The sequence below is a fragment of the Lucilia sericata genome, unplaced genomic scaffold (genome assembly GCF_015586225.1).
Source record: "Lucilia sericata isolate MDLA Ls3-8-SP2 unplaced genomic scaffold, ASM1558622v1 Contig000664F_arrow, whole genome shotgun sequence".
Taxonomy (NCBI): Eukaryota; Metazoa; Arthropoda; class Insecta; order Diptera; family Calliphoridae; genus Lucilia; species Lucilia sericata.
The window spans coordinates 138980-158684 of NW_023994669.1; the positions used below are offsets into that span (position 1 = coordinate 138980).

Below are 19705 nucleotides of genomic sequence, written 5' to 3' on the forward strand. Positions count from 1 at the left end.
TAAAACAATAACAAATTTAATTCTCTCTAATTCTCTTTTTCTCTGTCTAGTTACTTGTTTTATTTTGTTTTTTGCTCTTTTTCCCCTAATAATTCGCTAATAGCAGTTTATTTGCGTACTACTGGCACATTAAATACTCCAAACTAAAATATAACTAAAAACATATAAAAAAGTTGTGTATGGGAATTAGGTGGCATGGGGTATTAGCAATACTTGACAAGATTCATTTAAGAAACCGATACAACAAAAGTGGGGGAAGGTCAATTTTAAACGTAAATACAAGTTATAAGCGTGAGCGAGTATGTGTTTTGCATGACAGTATTATTTGAAAAGAGAAACAAAATAAAAATGAAACATGTAAACACAATACATATAACTGTGAATTGGAATAAGCAGAATGAAATAAAATTCTGATATGGTTAAATAGAAATAAAGTAAAAATTTTGCCACAACTTGTTTAACTTTATTCAATATTTAAATATATTTGTCCGTTAAACATTTGGCTAATTACGTGATTTTTTAAAACGTGTGGCCACTTTTCTTCAGTTGGAAATTATTTAAAACAACCGGGTACTTCAAGTAACTTAAAATAATTTAAAAATACTGTCATTAAATGGAATTAAAACATTTAATACCTCAGGTTGCTGCAGTTATTTATCGATCAAAAAATGGTTTTGAAAGAGGTAAGGTTTATTTTTTGCTAAAGAATCAAATTTAAGAAAAAAAATGAAAAAAATTTGGAAGCTAAAACCAATTTATTTTTAACAAAAAGCGAACATGTGGTCTATTACAATGTTTTCAGCCGATTTCAAGTTTTCGTTTAAAAAATAGACATTTAAGTTAATTATAACGATTTTAGAACGAAAATATGGCTGAATACATATTTTAATGAAGTTCCTAAACGATGGCGCGACATAATGTCCAAAGTCATAATGTGCATGGACGTTATACGCCAGATTTAAAAACCCCTCCTCTGGCCATTCCTGATACTTTTTAAGGAAATAAAAAATGAAACATACACAAATTTAGGATCAATTGCATCTGGGAACAGACTGCCTGTTTCTTAAATTTTAAACAAATAGTTTAATACATTTCTGTTTTATAAGAGTCACAAGGACACTAAGACACTCTTTAGTGTGTCATAACTCCTGAGCCATTATGGAATGACACTTCCAACCCACCTTAAAATATACCAAATAGAATCACTTTCTGTGTCGATTTAACAGATAAAATTTCGCATGCGAAAAGAGGAAGAGTACCTAATGGGAAAAAGGTCACCGAAGTAGGACATCTCAGGTATGTAAATTTGACAAAACAATCATATTTCTTCGTTTATGGACCGATTTAAAAAGTTTACTAAAAACATATACACTATGGGGTACCTGATAGACTAGTTGATAGTGTACTAGCTTATCAATCTGAGGATTACGGGTTCGATTCCCACCAGATACTCTAATCTGCTTCAGTGAAACGGCTGTATTTTCATATTCAATGTGTGACTCTTCTAGTTTAAATGGTATTGCTAAGGATCGGGTCTTATTTGATCAGAGACTCCATACATAGTCTCTTTTAAGAAAATTATTTGAACATCTACAATTCACTTTTAAATACAATTATGCCGCCAAAATTCAGCATAAATAAACCTAAATTCCACCATGGGCCTATCTTTGACTCTTGCCTCCAAATAAAACCTCTTTAAGAAAATCAATTGCTTTTGTCGAGTTTTTAGAAACTTAAACGTGTTTAACAAAGTTAGAGTTTATTATTTGAGACTAAAAAATCTAAGGAAAAATATAGATGATTACCAAATGCAGTCATATTTAAAATTTAAACGCATTTTAAAGAAGTTTCTTCGAATGTTATATGAAAATTCTCGTAATATCATCCCATTAGTAAAATACAATTAATTTACAATCAAAAGTTATATTCATTCAAACGCAGCATTATATCAAAACAATAACTTTATAATAAACTGTTTTCATTTATTAAATGTAAATTCATATTATGAGCAAATGCATAAATAAAAGAAAAGAATATTGCATTTAAAAATATACAAAATGAAAATAAAACTAAAATAATATTGCAAAGTTTTTCTTTATCAACCTCTTAAACATTACAGATAACAAACATATTTTATGTCCTGTGCACGCATAATTTCTTTCATGTCGTCATCTGGTATTCATTTCAATAACTTTCCGCCTCAGTACTGCGTTGCTGTGCCGACTGTCGCAGTTGATCCTTCTCATCGTCATCATTATCAGAACCTTCAGCATCATTGTCAGTTCTCGAAGCAACATGTTTGGTATCTGTTGTTGTCACCATTGTCGTTTCCTCCCCCTCGTCATTGTCTTCCTTTTCAACCAGTTGCACATCACTGCCATCATCACAAATACGCAAATCTTTGCGTTGCAATAGAGGACGCGGTGTAATCGGCAGAAATGTATTGCAAATAGTTTTAATCAATTCACATTCATTTTGACGATGATACAAAGCAAAAACACAATTCTGTATGATGTCTTGTTGAGTATTGTCAATGTATTTGAAATGAATATTCAATTCTTCCTCAGTATCGCCATATGACAAACGCAAACCGTAGATGCTTGAAAAAGGATACGTATAGAAGAAAATGTATTCAAATGTATATTTGTGGATGATTGACTATCCTTAAGGAAAAGAATAGAATTTTAATTTATTTGTTTTGTGATGACTGAGAAATGAATGGTGGTCAGATGCATAGAATGGTGAAAATTGTGTTTAAATGTTACAATAGAATATTGAGATTAATACATACATATGTACATAGATATGTATGTACATTACCATCAAATACATATTCCCTGTCACGGAATTCGATTACGATCGTTTAGTTCTTTAAGTGAAATTGATTGATTTGTTTGCAATTATTCTGTTTTCTTAAAGTTTTTTTTTTTTTTTTTTTTGGTTTAAGTTTTCTATAATTTTCCACTTCTGGTATTATGGGAACCATACATTGTGAAATGGAAGATCACTTTTACTTACACAGAAAAAAATATGCACATTTTTTTTCTTAACAATCGTTTGCTTAAATTTAATTTCGATTTTTATAAATACTTTTATTTGGTTTTATAACGAATTTGTTTGATTTTCACGTAGAAGGAAAATATTTTCTAACAAACACTTTATTGAAATAAATTTAATTTTCAGTAAATATTTTTACTGGTTCAATAAATGTTTTTGTTTGAGTTTTATTTATATGTCAGCATATGGAATACAACAATAAAACTAGTTTTGGAATGTACTAAAATGAATTGATATAATTCTTACTTGGTTTATAACATTTAATGTATAAGTGTTTCAGTTTTCACAGTACAAATAATAGTATCTAGAATGTGAAATAAATTTGTTGTAAGTATATAAGTACTTTTTTCTACAAATTTTAATTTTATAGAATTAGTAAAATTTTTATTAAAATTCAATATATATTTTTTAACAAAATTTTTATAGATTCAATAAGGAATTTTGTGTATTATTATTGGCAAAATACAATAAATAATTTATCTGTTTCAGATAAAATAATTGCTTAAATTTCAGTACAAATACAAATAATTTGCGTTATTGTTTTAGTAAAATAATTGTTTGGAAATGTTGCGAATATTTATTAATGTTTTTCGTAAATAGTATATTATTTTAATAAGAAAAATCCTGAAATTTTTTCAATAAAGAATTTACGAATTTGAGTACTTGATTTTACGAATTTCGTGATAGGTCCTATTTTAGTTAAAAAAATACTTGGCTTTATGAATTTTTTGTTTGATTTTGAATTTCATTTTTTTCTGTGTACTTTAAATAAGAAGTCTCTTTAATATGAAAAAAAATTGTTTGGACAGTACATAGTTACTCAAGTAGTTGTCTAAATGAGAAAATCAGGCCTAGAGGTTGTGAACTCTATTTTTCAATAAAAATTCATATTAAAAACATTAAATTGTTTGCGCTGAAAACGTTTACCTCGGCTGTAGTTTGATGAATATAGATGCAAATAAAAATCCTATATAAAAAATCGTTAAACTCAGAAACTACTGCACGTGATGAGATATTCCTAAGGTCGTGAGAAGTATTCCCGTTAAGTTATACATTTTCCCAACAGATGGCATTGTAGTTTTTTGAATTTAGGGCCACGATAAACTAATTATTTATAATTGCTTTTTTATTATTTCCCAAAGCAATACGTAGTAGGTATATGTATGTTTTTTCATGTAAATATTTAACTGTTTTTTTAATTCTTATTTTAACTGTAAGAAACACAAATAAACAAAAGTTGTTTAAATATGTTTTATAAATAAATAGATATAATAGAAAAAGACTTTGGGACCAAGGTATAAAAGAAATTTTATTTAACTCTTTAGTCTTCAAATTTCTAGGTAAAATGAAGTTATCGCTCAATCTCTTTGTAATTACCGGTATTCTGTTCAGTTTTGCAGTACAGGCAGCAGTAGGACAAATTACAACTGATGATCCTGCTACAACTATAGGTCCTGTTACAACTATAGGTCCTGTTACAACTATAGGTCCTGTTACAACTATAGGTCCTGTTACAACTATAGGTCCTATTACAACTATAGGTCCTGTTACAACTATGGATCCTGCTACTACTATAGGTCCTGCTACATCTTTAGGTCCTGCTACCACTATAGGTCCTGTTGTGCCAGTGCCAACAAAGACTCCGACCCCTGCACCTCTGACAGGTGGGAATATAAGGAGATTCATTATTAGGAATTTATCATTTCACAGAACGTCAATAATTAGAAGAAAAAAGAAAAAATCCGGTTAAATATTTTTTCTGAAAATTATATGGAAATAAAGGTCTTAACCCTTCACGCACAAAACTAAACCGCTGGACTTTTTATGGATATGACTTCACCACACACTTTATTTTGACGTATATTGATCATTTTTGATGAAAAATGGAAAAAGTGTTTTCGAAGGATATCGCAGGATTGTATCCTTTTTAGCATGTAATGACATCAAATTCTAAAAAATTTCTTTGGAAATAACCATTTACTTTAGCTGTGAACTTAAAATTACGCTCAAAATCGAGAAAAATTAAAAAAAAATCTTAGGACACCGTTGTCCCGTATACGTGAAAGGGTTAAAGGATGACAAACCTATTTAAATTAAAATTTTCTACTAGCTACACCCAGTACGCTTTGCCATATTATAAATGTGCCACACCCACTAATGTTCATATGAATTTCAATGCCCTAATAGTTTACCAGATTTAATGTCTGCTTTAAAAATAAAATAATATTCAACAAAAATAGTTTATACTTGAAAATTAATCACTCTCTAAAATTATGCAGATTTTAGGTCCATAACTGATCATGTTATTAGATCTACACTTATGCATAATCAATCACTTGATTTTTTATTGTAAAATAATTAATGGAGCATACATACTTAATAATAAATTTTCTTGTACTTACGATACAGGTTCACCGATAATTTTCATTTCGACTTCTTCATATTTACTAATCACATACTTCAAAGTTTCATTAGCTTCTTCTTCAGACAACTGCAATGAAAAAATAAAAAAAAATATATTTAATTTTAAAGTTAAAAAAGTAAATTATAATCTTAAACAAAAATATTAATCGCTCGGTTTTAGTCGAATTGTTCAAATAATTGAAAGTTTTTAAATTCAGTAAATTTAAATGTTGTAAAATAAATTAAAAACATTGAAAGTTCATTTTAATCGAATAATCGAGTAACCGACTGATTAATAATATATTATTATATACAATTATCGTTGTTGTGAACACGGTAAATCCTAAATAGATGGACCAACGAAGATAGAATGTTACCTTTGGACCGATAAAGACATACATGTCTTTTTGAAATTTTCTATTTTTTATTTCACTAAAATCGTTTCGGCAGTTTTTGAGAAATTTAAGGTCAAAGTTTATCTTTTATTTTTTTGTGAACACGGTAAATCCTAAATGGATGGACCAAGGAAGATAGAATGTTACCTTTGGACCGATAAAGACATACATGTCTTTTTGAAATTTTCTATTTTTTTTATTTCACTAAAATCGTTTCGGCAGTTGTTGAGAAATTCAGGGTCAAAGTTTATCTTTTATTTTTAGCATTTAGCATGAAAATGCGGATTTTTTGTTTGTTTTGAATCTGCTTTAATAATACCAAATTTTGTGAACTGATCCCTACTTTATCAATTCTACAACAGATTCCATTAGAACCGCTTCTACCTGAAACGGTTGTTTTTTGGACAATAATGCACTTAAACTGTTTTTAATGGTTATACCATGTCAAGTGACCCAAATTTTGAAGCTGATGTTTTCCGATCGGTATGAAATTTGCACCAATGACATTCCTATTGGATAATAGACACACATTTTCAACAAGATTGGTTAATAACTCTCTGAGTTACAGAGGTGAAAATTTTACATTTTTGACAAAAATGTTCTTATCAAAACTTTTTCTCGGAAAACATCGGTCACAAAAGTTGGGTGACTTGATATGAAATTTCCCTTATGTAAAAACAAGTAAAAAGGTATAGTCGGGCGTGGCTGACCATATGATACCCTACACCAGTTATGAGTATATCTAAAATGTGTAATATTTTTAATAATAAAGCATTTAAGTTGAATTTTTCCTTAATTTCGATATATTTTTGATGAAAAAAAATATTTTCTGAAGGTGGCTATATATGGGATCTAAGGTCAATTATGAACCGATCCTAAGAAAATTTGGTGGAGGGATTTTTGTTGCCGTTAAAGTTTATTATACCGAATTTCATTGAAATGCAGGTGTTTACAGGAGAATTAACGACGTTCAAGCATTTTCAGAGGGGGACTTTGCAAGCGGGCTAGGGTTAAGTAAGCGCCGCTCATTACGAAATTTTGCAGTATTATTTATGCCTATTATTGTAGGGATATTAGCAAAGTCAATAGAGTTCGTCCTTGTGTCAAAAGTAATGTGTGTACCAAATTTCATCCTATTATCTACAAAATTGCGACCTGTAGTTTGATTACAAGGTTTTCATGGACAGACAGACGGACATGGCTTAATCGACTCAGAAAATGATTCTTGGCCGATTGATATACTTAAAAGTGGTTATATGACCATTAATTCTATGCGTTACAAACGTCAGCACAAATCCAAGATACCCTCCACACTAAAGTGGTGTAGGGTATAATAAAGACAACAGATTTCTATTTTTGGAACATCTAGTCGCAAAATTAGGGAGTTTATCTTTTGAAATCTCCACATAAACTCTCCTTCAGAAAATTACTTCAAGGTTTCTAATTGACTTAAAAAGGCATTTAGATTGATGAAACTTGACTTAAACAAATTAATATGATTCAAAAATCTCTCTAAAGATCAGACACATATAACCCCTCTTACAGAAAATATATACCTATAGAGATCGTTTAGATATTTTTTTCCTTGTTTCGTATAAAATTCTATTAAAAATAAAATGAAATATCCGAAAACAACTAAAAATGCAACAGCGCAAGTACGAAAAGCAGGTGTATTTCCTAACAACCGGTAAAAGAAAATTATTATCAAAATTAATGGAAATTTTTGTTTCCATATAATTTTAATTATTCACATGAACACACTACCAACTCTTACGTACTTAAATTGTGATTAACCTTCAAAGTTAATTTGTTTCAAAATACAAGTATTTTTTGTAGATTTAACAAGTTATTGAACTAAACTGTTCACACACATACTTTCATTGAATAAAAACAACTTTTAGTATTATTTTGCAATCAGAACACAATTTATTATCGAGGATAAAAAATATCTTTATTTAGAACATATTTTAAGGATCGTGTTTTATTACAATTTTTTCTTCACCTTTACATTCAAAAGTCACCTGAATACCCTTTTCCTGCCAGGGCTGAGCCCAGATGGTAACATCACAATTTTTCAATTTTTCATCATTGTCAATGAAATCAGCATTGATTTGATATTTAGAGCCAGAAACTATTTGTGTAGTAGCTGAATGAATTTTCTCCAATCTATAAAATTAATTTAAAGATTTAATTGTAAATTAGATCATCATTAGTTAATTAAACAAGTCTTTCAACAACTCACCTTAAATATGGTCCATCGCCAGCTGCTAGTTTTGATAGAGAAAGTAGCAAAGCTTTTTCAGCATCATTAGAAGCAGTAACATCTACTTTTCGTACACCACCCCGTACTTTAAAGGCAACTTGCTAAATATAATTATTGTTATTATTATTACATAACAAATAGTATTTTTTTTTTTGTTTAAATGTTATTTTAAAAAAAATTCCTACCTCATCTACTGGTCGGGCAGTGCTGCTGGAAATCGCAACAACCAAAGCGAAGTATAAACAAATTAAGAACTTATTCATTTTAAAAAAACAATAATTTTTTTTGTTTTGTTCTTTTCTTCTTAAAATATTAGACTAGACTGTTAAAAGTTGTGCTACTAGTTGCATTTTATATTAATTCACTTGTTTTTACGGCATCTCACACAGAGAGAAGCTGTTTGTGATGTTTTGATTTTTTAAATTTATTTTTAATTATTCTTATTTTTTTCGTGTTTTTGGATTTATTAGATTTTGTGCCACATTAGTCATTTGAATGCGTAAATGTTATCTTAATCGTGTGTTTTATCCAACATTTATAATATTTTGATGCATTAGTTAAAAATAAACTTGTCATGTTGAAAATTTTTTACAAATTTCTTCGAAAATAACGTTTATTTTGTAATATCAAAAAAGTTTTAGTAGAACATTTGTTAAGTTTAAATAATACAAAATCATTATAAAGCCAGTTTTAAAATTTTTAATTGTTACTAGTTAATCTCTTCTAATAAATAAACCGGCTTTGAGCAATCTCGACAGTATTTATGGCCTATACAATTCATCTTTAATAAGGGTGTTCATTAAGTAAAGTATTGAAATTTTGATAGTCGAATAATTGTAGGACTTGTGTGGATTGTTATGGTCTACTAGGGTTTTATAGTTGAAACCAAAAGTCGTCCTCTAGCTATTTATAAAAAGTGGAATTTTAGACTTTTAGTAATTTATAATTTATGAAAAGCCAACTTTTCGAAGTTAATTATGTACCAATAAAGATTATGTATGGGAAATATCTGCCCTCTAACTCCTTTCATTCGTATAATTTTCAACAAACAGACGAACTTGACTATATCGTCTTTAATCCTTACCCAAAATTTGAGAAATCCTGTTTGTCGAAATTTATAAAATATTTAAAATTAAGACTTTTGTACAAACAGAACGTTTTGAAATTTGAATTAAAAACACGTTAGAAAATTAAAAACACATCGAGTAATTAATTACTAAAGAATAAAATATTTGAGATACGACAAATATAGAACTAATATAATTCAAAAGTTACGTTCTAATTTCGTCATTTGGTTAATAAATAATTTTTAAAATTGATTTTTTGTTGACTTTGGGAGATTTTCTTGCATTATCTTATAATTAAATTATATTATAAATTTGAAATTGTAAATCTTATTTATTATTGTAAATATTTTTTATAATATAATATAATATAATATATATAATATAAATAACAATAAAAATCTGTTTAATTTTGTTTAAATGCAAATGTTTAATAAAAATTGCAATATGTATTTTTAAACCGGTTAACCGTGTGTGTTACACAATATGGACCTCGATACCTCAAATACATAGGTCATTTAGAAATATCAACTATGTATATCAATAAATAAATAACCAGAAATACACAGAGAATGTGAAAAATTATCTTATATGGTGATCTCTTCAAATATATGTTTTACGACACGAAAAAACTGTATTTATCAAAATACGACTCCTGCGTGTCCATACGTTATTGATGTCAAACAACGGAAAGAAAGGTATGTAGTGCCTTTCTATTGCGATTATCAACACTATAGTTTCAAATGTTTATATTGAAGTTCGTATCGAATATCTTACAGAGTATTTTCAACTGTACTGAGTTTGAACCAGACCTGGGATAAATGCATTTAATGTGTTAATGCATTAACAATTTTTTCTACATTAAAAAAAATTAATGTTAATGCAAGTTTATTGCATTAAAATTAACATGGGTACATTTTATGCATTAAATTTGCATTAACATTAAATATTTTTAAATTTAATGCATTAATTTTACATTAACATTAAATATTCATGAAATTAATGCATTAATTTTGCATTAACATTAAATATTTTTGAATTTAATGCATTAATTTTCCATTAACATTAAATAATAAATAATAAAATTAATGTATTAGTTTTCCATTAACATTAATATATAAAATCATTTATAAAAATAAGAATACAGCGCTAAAGACCTCGGTCTAACTAAATTCAAGTAAATTTTAATGTGTTAAAGTCCTTTCTAATAAGTCCTATACTCGATAATACATATTAGAAGAAGAGTATCACTTCCCAGATATTCCTTTTTTAGTTTATTTTGTCCGTGGAATCTTATATAAATATCATATTTAAAACACACAAGTTAGAATGTAATATAGGAGTTATTAGAAAGGACTTTAAACTATTTAATTTTAGTTGTATTTAGTTAGATCGAGATCTTTTGTGCTGTATTTTTATTTATGTTTATCAATTTTTATATATATTAATGTTAATGGAATATTAATACATTAATTTTACTGCTTATTTAATGTTAATGTAAAATTAATGCACTAAATTCAGATATATTTAATGTTAATGCAAAATGAATGCATTAATTTCAAAAATATTTAATGTTAAAGGAAATTTAATGCATTAAATTTTACAAATTTAATGTTAATGCAATATTTTTTACATTAAATTATTTTTTTTTTAAATTTAATGTTAATGCAAAATTAATGGAAATCGCCCAGGTCTGGTTTGAACTCGATCATCGCCCTTAGGTCTAAGGAAAGTAGAAAAATTGAAGCAATTTTTTTCGAAATAGTCTCAAAGGTATTTATATATTTAATACTTTTTTTTGAAATTGATTAAAACTATTGAGATAACCCTTAAATCACTTTTGATATGTATAATTATAAAAAAACATCATTTCACAGAATGTATATAAATATATTTTTATTGTATCTTGATTATTCAATGGACAATTATAAACCATGTCGCCTAGTGATCTTTTCTTCGCCGGGACATTCAAAATTGACTTCAGTACCATTGGGCAACCAAGGTTGGGACCAGATTGTTATTCTACAAGTCTTCGTTTGCTGGCTATTGTCAATCAAGTCGGCAATGATAACATGCTTAATACCCGCAACAACTTGTGTAGAAGCTGCATTGACTTTAAGAAGTCTTTTATGAAAAAAAATTAAAAATAATAAAATATTAATATTTTATTTATTAAAATTAGTTTTAAATAAATTTTTTAAAGTCTAATTACCTATAGTATGGTCCATCTTTAGCAGCCAATTTACTTAAGGAAAAATTTAGTGTACCTTCTGCATCCTTCAATTTATTGCCCGTTAGATGAGTTACACATCCCGGACAACCGGGTCGCGCACTGACCAAAACTAATGCGGTTAAACATAAAATTAAAACGATTTTCATCATATCAAGAAAACAAAAACGAAGACCAGGATGAATGATATTCTCGTTTTGAATTTCAAATGCCGACTGATAAGAATTGCATTCAGAATTTCTTGTTTTTATGCTTACATTCCGATTTTTTTTTTTTTTTGTTTTTCGTTTGACTTGATCACAGTCTTAATTTCTCTCCATGGTAATAACAAATATACTAGTACTGATAATTACTGTTATCAGACATTTGTACTAAATGATGCTCAATAATATTAATCAATAAACAAACAAATTAAATGATGTTGCTAATAAAATTTTAAGTACATCTTGAATGCGTTACTTTAAAGGAATGTGTTGAAATGATTAGATGATGTACTGAAAAGGTTTCAAGTTTTGTTAAAGCTTTGTTTAAGATTCTGCTTATCTTATTACTTAATTAATTAATTAATTTACACATTATGGAGTATTTTTTGCTCATAATTACATAAACCGTCCTTTTCAGGGTGAATCATTTTGTATTTTGTCATCAAATTTTGTATTTCAGAAATTTTCAAATATATTTCAAATAATACCATTAGAAATTTCAAAAATATTTCTTATACATTTGAAACAACTTAAGTATATACAGGTACATGAATAACTGTGTGGAAAATATTATTGGAGATGGTGTATATGACTTTTTAAAACCACACATGTAGTTCCTTAATTTGAACTCAGTCTCGCATTCTCACCAAGAAAGAAATAATAAACTGCAGATAAGAAATTTGTATTTAAATGATATTCTAATTTATATTTTAATTAATAATATAAAAATATATTAATTGATGTTGTTAATTATATTTTATTTACGTTTAGAGTACCTTAATCATTACCACAATAGGTTGAATGATCGTTGGCCGTTTAAGTGGATTTATTGTACGATATTTATAGCACATGTTTTCAAATGAAATATTAAATTAAATTGTAGTTCAAATGTTCTAAGTAATATAAATTTAAAATAGAATTCTACTTTGTTCATTCATTTTATAAAATTTATTAGATCAACTCGCGTAAAAGAGAAAAGCTTATTAAAACTGTAAAGAGACAATTTTTATTTTTCTCTTGTTTTACTATTTTTACTAGAAATGTATTCAAAAAACCTATGGTGAGTCTAATATGGACCACGTCATAAAATTTTTCGGATAGATGTTTGTTGCAACAAACCTCGTTTATATTTCTTAGCTAATTATGTACATTAAAGTAAATTACTGGAGGTGATCTTGCATGTGTGCATAAAACTTACTTGTGAAAAATGTTTTCACGATTGCTACTAACAATATTTCCATGTTTTACAACCGGAATAGCGAAATAAACCTACCCTCTATATTTGTTACCTTATGTATGTGATATAACTAACTAACTAACTAACTAACTAACTAACTAACTAACTAACTAACTAACTAACTAACTAACTAACTAACTAACTAACTAACTAACTAACTAACTAACTAACTAACTAACTAACTAACTAACTAACTAACTAACTAACTAACTAACTAACTAACTAACTAACTAACTAACTAACTAACTAACTAACTAACTAACTAACTAACTAACTAACTAACTAACTAACTAACTAACTAACTAACTAACTACTAACTAACTAACTAACTAACTAACTAACTAACTAACTAACTAACTAACTAACTAACTAACTAACTAACTAACTAACTAACTAACTAACTAACTAACTAACTAACTAACTAACTAACTAACTAACTAACTAACTAACTAACTAACTAACTAACTAACTAACTAACTAACTAACTAACTAACTACTAACTAACTAACTAACTAACTAACTAACTAACTAACTAACTAACTAACTAACTAACTACTAACTAACTAACTAACTAACTAACTAACTACTAACTAACTAACTAACTAACTAACTAACTAACTAACTAACTAACTAACTAACTAACTAACTAACTAACTAACTAACTAACTAACTAACTAACTAACTAACTAACTACTAACTAACTAACTAACTAACTAACTAACTAACTAACTAACTAACTAACTAACTAACTACTAACTAACTAACTAACTAACTAACTAACTAACTAACTAACTAACTAACTAACTAACTAACTAACTAACTAACTAACTAACTAACTAACTAACTAACTAACTAACTAACTAACTAACTAACTAACTAACTAACTAACTAACTAACTAACTAACTACTAACTAACTAACTAACTAACTAACTAACTAACTAACTAACTAACTAACTAACTAACTAACTAACTAACTAACTAACTAACTAACTAACTACTAACTAACTAACTAACTACTACTAACTAACTAACTAACTAACTAACTAACTAACTACTAACTAACTAACTAACTACTAACTAACTAACTAACTAACTAACTAACTAACTAACTAACTAACTACTAACTAACTAACTAACTAACTAACTAACTAACTAACTAACTAACTACTAACTAACTAACTAACTAACTAACTAACTAACTAACTAACTAACTACTAACTAACTAACTAACTAACTAACTAACTAACTAACTAACTAACTAACTAACTAACTAACTAACTAACTAACTAACTAACTAACTAACTAACTAACTAACTAACTACTAACTAACTAACTACTAACTACTAACTAACTAACTAACTAACTAACTACTAACTAACTAACTAACTAACTAACTAACTAACTAACTAACTAACTAACTAACTAACTAACTAACTACTAACTAACTAACTAACTAACTAACTAACTAACTACTAACTAACTAACTAACTAACTACTAACTAACTAACTAACTAACTAACTAACTAACTAACTAACTAACTAACTACTAACTAACTAACTAACTAACTAACTAACTAACTAACTAACTAACTAACTAACTAACTAACTAACTAACTACTAACTAACTAACTAACTAACTAACTAACTAACTAACTAACTAACTAACTAACTAACTAACTAACTAACTAACTAACTAACTAACTAACTAACTAACTAACTAACTAACTAACTAACTAACTAACTAACTAACTAACTAACTAACTAACTAACTAACTAACTAACTAACTACTAACTAACTACTAACTAACTAACTAACTAACTAACTACTAACTAACTAACTAACTAACTAACTAACTAACTAACTAACTAACTAACTAACTAACTAACTAACTAACTAACTAACTACTACTAACTACTAACTAACTAACTAACTAACTAACTAACTAACTAACTAACTAACTAACTAACTAACTAACTAACTAACTAACTAACTAACTAACTAACTAACTAACTAACTAACTAACTAACTAACTAACTAACTAACTAACTAACTTACTTACTTACTTCCTAAAACTAATTGAAGTTTAAGCTAAAGAATGTTTTTTAATAATTTTCAAAAATTCACAAAAGTTTACATTCTATTACACATGAATTATAGGGACAACAGACATTCATACATACATATTTATGTGTGTAAAAGATAACAATAGCTTGTTATTTTTACATACACTATTATACTTATTGAAAAAACAGCTTTAAAAATATTATTCCATCCAATTTTATCAAAACCGCAAACTGTTCATATATATAACAATACCAAACAAACTTTAAAACTAATTGAAGTTTAAGCTAAAGAATGTTTTTTAATAATTTTCAAAAATTCACAAAAGTTTACTTTCTATTACATATGAATTATACAGAAAACAGACACACATATGTACGTACATATTTATGTGTGTAAAAGATAACAATAGCTTGTTATTTTTACATACACCATACTTATTGAAAAAACAGCTTTAAAAATATTATTCCATCCAATTTTATCAAAACCGCAAACTGTTTATATAAATACCAAACAAACTCTATTAATTTCAGCCCCCTAGGTCTTCTCGTTCAGACACGGACTTTCAACGGTCAGATAAATTTGTCAGAGGCCAATTATAATCTTCTTATGACTTCATTAGTAATAAGTTAATAATAAACACTTGTTGCGTTTACAGACACAACTTTTATTAAAAACAAAAACAGCTTTAAAAAAATATTATTGCATCCAATTTAACCAAAACCACAAACTATATACAGGCATATTGAGTTTTAAAATTTTATTGCATTTAACATCATCATATTAAATTAACAAAACACCCATTATGTGAGTACACACTTTCTCTTTAGGCACTATGTTTCTTAACTAATTTTTCTTCACCGGGACAGTTGAATGTTACTTCAATACCGTTATCCAACCAGGGTTGAGACCAAATTTCAATATCACAAGTTTTAACTTTTTCATTTTCATCCATAAGATCAGCATTAATTACGTCTTTAGAACCAGATACAATTTGTCTAGAAGCTGAATTAATTTTAACCAGTCTTAAATCGAAAAGAAAAAAGCTGTTGTTGACACCAAGAAAAAATATTTAAATGTTTTGATATTTACTTGTAGACTGGTCCATCACCGGCTGCTAATTTTGTTAGAGATTTGTTGAGAACTTCTTCGGATTTCTTAATATCATTGCCAGTTACTTTTACGGGACAACCCACACATGATTCTGGATTCCCATAGGCAAAAGTGGCCAAAGAAATTAAACACAAAATTAAAACGTATTTCATTTTAGTTATTCTCTACTAATGTTCACTATGTTAGAAACAATATACAACTGATGATTGCTTCAATAGTGAATCATACATTTTATAAGGTTTGTAAAATCTTTTGCATTCGAACTCACTCTCTTTCTCTTTTCCTCTCTAACACTCTCTGCCTACCAGTGATGGCTTCAGATTATTAATTTTATTTTGTACCAAAATTTTTCAAAAGTAAACAGCCAAAACTAGGTTTAAAAAATGTTCCTTTGATCGTGTATTAAAGTTTTAAATTAATAAATATACATACATATTTTATTCAATATGTAAATAAATCGAATTAACATTTTATAATTTTCAAATTAATACTAAAATATGTCACAGATTTAAATATTTTTACAACTTTAAAAAGATATCAAATCAAAATGCTAAATGGTAAATTTGTGTTAATATTAAAAGAGTACTGAAAATAGTACACATGTAGCACAAATACCGTCACTGGCCTCTGATAATAAAACATAGAGCAGAAGATACTTAGTAGAAACTGATAAATAAATAAAAATAATAGTTATTGTTATTATTGATTATTTACAAATTTTGTTTACTTGAAAACCTGTTCGAAAACACTCAAAAGTATTTGAAAGTGGTAAAACGTTATTAATATTTCTATAAATATGTTGTTGATACTTTTGTTGATATTCCCAAAATAATTCGTTCAAAATTTGTGGATTCTAGCTTTGATAGTTTCTAAGATATACTATTTTTTGTATTCAATTTATATAGGAAGTGCCACGCCCTCAAAGCTTTTCCACCACTTTCTATCTTAAACATTCGAAATTATACCAAAGCGGCTCCGACAAAATTTGAGGACTCTAACTAATATACTAATTTAACATTTGCTTTATATAGGAGGTGCCCGCCCACTATAATCAGTCCGCCCATTTCGCTTAATATTCACTTTATATGGAAGTGCAACGTCACTTATTGATTATCAGCCAATTTATTACTCATATGTTCACTTAGATGTCAAAAAAGTTGATGCTAAATTTAAGAATTTTATTTATAACAGTTTCCCAGATATATACAATATCCCATTTTTGGTATATGCGACTTTTAAGCTTAGCTTATAGTTCCTTCAACATTTCAAGAAAATCGGACCAGCCGTTTAGTCGTCTATAGACTTCAAACAAATCTAAAGTGAAGCATTTGTGGGGTCTATTTTCGAAGCCTAAACTTGGATACGCCCGTGTTCAATTTTATACAGTTGAGAACAACAGTTAAGAAGACATGCCATGATTTATTGGCAATAAACAGATTCGCTTAAAGAATTATGGACCAATCTTCATAAAATTTGGTAGATGGGTTTTAATTGCTTATTCATGTAGAATTTCAACGAGGTATACTCGAATTTTAAACATGTTATGAGTGTTAATGTAGAAAATGTCTAAATTCTCAGTATCAATCTCGAATGTCTTCTAGAAATGTGTAGCTAGGAGAAAGAGGTCCAATTTAAATATTTTTAAATTCTAGTATACAAAAAAAAAACAATTTTGGTCTTATAAATATTTCAGGCAATGTATTACCTAAAGACTTTGAAACTTTAGTAAAATTCTCTTTCTTGTTAAACTTGATTTTTTTAAATTTGTTTACTTTAATATTAAAACAAAAAAATAAATTGTTAATAAATTGCTAATTACATGGAGATAAGTAAATATTTATCTCTATATAATTCTTTATAGTCTCCTAAAAGACCAAGATTCAAACAATATTAATTTAGCATAACAATTTAAATTAATTACTATTTAAATAAAAACGATTTTTTAAATAGAGATGTTTTTATTTTACAATATTAATTTTTAATTATTTTTTTATTTAAATAATTTTAATTTTTAATTGGTTCTGATATTCTTGATATATACTTAACGTCACTTAAATGTAGTAATTGATCCTGAGATAGGAAAATTAATACCTTTTTATTTCTTCCCTTGGGTTTTAGTTGAAACATTTACATTATGTACACGGTCGAGTCAAAAAGTTCGTGTCTTTTTCAATAAAACACATGTTTTTGTAAAAGAATCATTTAAGTTTTCAAAATAGTCTTAACGTCCAACGTTTCTCTAATCTTTTTTAATTTGATCAGAAGTAAATTATCATTCCTATTTTATTACATGAAATATTTTTCTTTAAAAAATGTTATAATGTGTCACTGCACTCAAAACGAGAAGCAGCTGTAGAAACCTTTAACATTCCCAGAAAGAAATGTGGACCCTATGGTATGGGAGGTAGGCGAAAAAATGAACCGATGTTAACCATTTTAAATAGGCTTCGTCCTAGGTAGGTCAAACGAAACGTAAGTGCAAAATTTCATCAAATTATCTTGAAAATAGCGACAAATTACAAGGTTAACATGGACGCAGGGACATCGCTAATTTGATTCAGAAAATTATTCTGATGCTTAGATATGCAGTATGCCTAGATATGAGCGTTAAAGTATTTTTTTAAGTAGACCTAATATGGGAGGTTGGCTCAATTATTAGATCGAACTTCATAAAGTTTGGTAGAATGATTTTTATTTTGTTATCTAATTTTATAACTAGTCTAGTTAATGCCATTTTCTGAAGGGGACTTAATATTGGGGATAGGGTCGAAAGGCACTTTATATGGAAGGTATAAAACTATGGTTGCATAAAATTAAATTGAACAAATTCTTATCACAATAGCTCTATAATTAGCATATGTATTCCCCTTTAAACTGTGGGCCACTTGTATGGGAGCTAGGCGAAATCATGGACCGATTTTGAACATTTTCAATACCAAACAAACCTTATCAACAGCAAATATTTATGCAAAACTTCAACTGTCTGGCTCATCACGTGTGGTCGATATAGTGATTTCAATAGACAGACGGAAGGACATTGCTAAATCGTCTTCGAATTTAACAAGGATCCAGAAAATAAAAATAGGACTTTAGAGCCCAAACACATTTTTGGACATTGAAATCCTATTTTATCGATATTAATACATATCATATTTATAAACATTAGAACGACTACGTAAACTTACAATCTACAAAATTTAAATAAAATTATTATTTAAGTATATTGTTAAATCTTCTTAATTATATTCACAACTGATATAATTTGTTTAATTAATATTTATAAAAAAAAAAAAAAAAACTAAAATTTAATTAAAATAAAAACTTTTTATACTAGGTTATTTATTTACTCACTTCAGTTAAGCACGATGCAGGTAAAGTACCAATGCATAAAGCACTCTATAAAAATAACAAAATCAAGATAAATTTCAATTTAAAAAATAAACATTTTATCACAAAACCCCCCATAGAAACCACAGCGCCAACTTTAACTTACAGCACTGGATAAAGGGGAAACTATAGTGCCAAACATGACAATAATAATTAAAAATTGTAATTTTAATAAAAACATATTTTAAAACAAAAATTAAAAAGGTGGTTTACTGAAAAGTTAACAATGTGTTAACACCACTAATACCGTTTCCGAACTAAAAGTGAAATTAATTTAATTCAAGAGAGAA

The 19705-nt window shown here is 27.5% G+C and overlaps 4 protein-coding genes across 4 annotated transcripts; all 4 read right to left on the reverse strand.

The window, feature by feature from the left end:
• Nucleotides 1-1975: 1975 nt before the first annotated feature.
• Nucleotides 1976-19659, reverse strand: LOC119607149. The gene is made up of 4 exons (XM_037960951.1): nucleotides 19522-19659; nucleotides 19380-19424; nucleotides 5460-5548; nucleotides 1976-2599 (listed from the first exon to the last, which is right to left on the reverse strand). Exons 1-4 carry the CDS (start codon nucleotides 19594-19596, stop codon nucleotides 2185-2187), a joined length of 624 nt encoding a protein of 207 aa, XP_037816879.1. The 5' UTR covers nucleotides 19597-19659; the 3' UTR covers nucleotides 1976-2184.
• LOC119607151 (sarcocystatin-A-like) lies at nucleotides 7757-8589 on the reverse strand. The gene is made up of 3 exons (XM_037960953.1): nucleotides 8304-8589; nucleotides 8098-8219; nucleotides 7757-8021 (listed from the first exon to the last, which is right to left on the reverse strand). The coding sequence occupies exons 1-3, from the start codon at nucleotides 8379-8381 to the stop codon at nucleotides 7823-7825; spliced, it is 399 nt and encodes a 132-aa protein (XP_037816881.1). The 5' UTR covers nucleotides 8382-8589; the 3' UTR covers nucleotides 7757-7822.
• Nucleotides 11052-11651, reverse strand: LOC119607154 (sarcocystatin-A-like). Its single transcript, XM_037960957.1, has 2 exons — nucleotides 11395-11651; nucleotides 11052-11306 (listed from the first exon to the last, which is right to left on the reverse strand). Exons 1-2 carry the CDS (start codon nucleotides 11562-11564, stop codon nucleotides 11108-11110), a joined length of 369 nt encoding a protein of 122 aa, XP_037816885.1. The 5' UTR covers nucleotides 11565-11651; the 3' UTR covers nucleotides 11052-11107.
• On the reverse strand, nucleotides 15651-16236 carry LOC119607153 (sarcocystatin-A-like). Its single transcript, XM_037960955.1, has 2 exons — nucleotides 16008-16236; nucleotides 15651-15940 (listed from the first exon to the last, which is right to left on the reverse strand). Exons 1-2 carry the CDS (start codon nucleotides 16178-16180, stop codon nucleotides 15742-15744), a joined length of 372 nt encoding a protein of 123 aa, XP_037816883.1. The 5' UTR covers nucleotides 16181-16236; the 3' UTR covers nucleotides 15651-15741.
• Nucleotides 19660-19705: the final 46 nt, after the last annotated feature.

Bases quoted from the DNA above. Each gene is read 5' to 3' on its own strand.
- LOC119607151 (XM_037960953.1), bottom strand. From the start codon at position 8,381: ATGAATAAGTTCTTAATTTGTTTATACTTCGCTTTGGTTGTTGCGATT. The intron at 8,220-8,303 runs GTAGGAATTTTT...AATTATATTTAG, and splicing joins CTGCCCGACCAGTAGATGAG to CAAGTTGCCTTTAAAGTACG. The intron at 8,022-8,097 runs GTGAGTTGTTGA...TTAATTTTATAG, and splicing joins GGCGATGGACCATATTTAAG to ATTGGAGAAAATTCATTCAG.
- LOC119607154 (XM_037960957.1), bottom strand. From the start codon at position 11,564: ATGATGAAAATCGTTTTAATTTTATGTTTAACCGCATTAGTTTTGGTC. The intron at 11,307-11,394 runs GTAATTAGACTT...TTTTCATAAAAG, and splicing joins AAAGATGGACCATACTATAG to ACTTCTTAAAGTCAATGCAG.
- LOC119607153 (XM_037960955.1), bottom strand. From the start codon at position 16,180: ATGAAATACGTTTTAATTTTGTGTTTAATTTCTTTGGCCACTTTTGCC. The intron at 15,941-16,007 runs GTAAATATCAAA...TTTCGATTTAAG, and splicing joins GGTGATGGACCAGTCTACAA to ACTGGTTAAAATTAATTCAG.
- LOC119607149 (XM_037960951.1), bottom strand. From the start codon at position 19,596: ATGTTTTTATTAAAATTACAATTTTTAATTATTATTGTCATGTTTGGC. The intron at 19,425-19,521 runs GTAAGTTAAAGT...TTATTTTTATAG, and splicing joins TTTCCCCTTTATCCAGTGCT to AGTGCTTTATGCATTGGTAC. The intron at 5,549-19,379 runs GTGAGTAAATAA...TTTTCATTGCAG, and splicing joins CTGCATCGTGCTTAACTGAA to TTGTCTGAAGAAGAAGCTAA.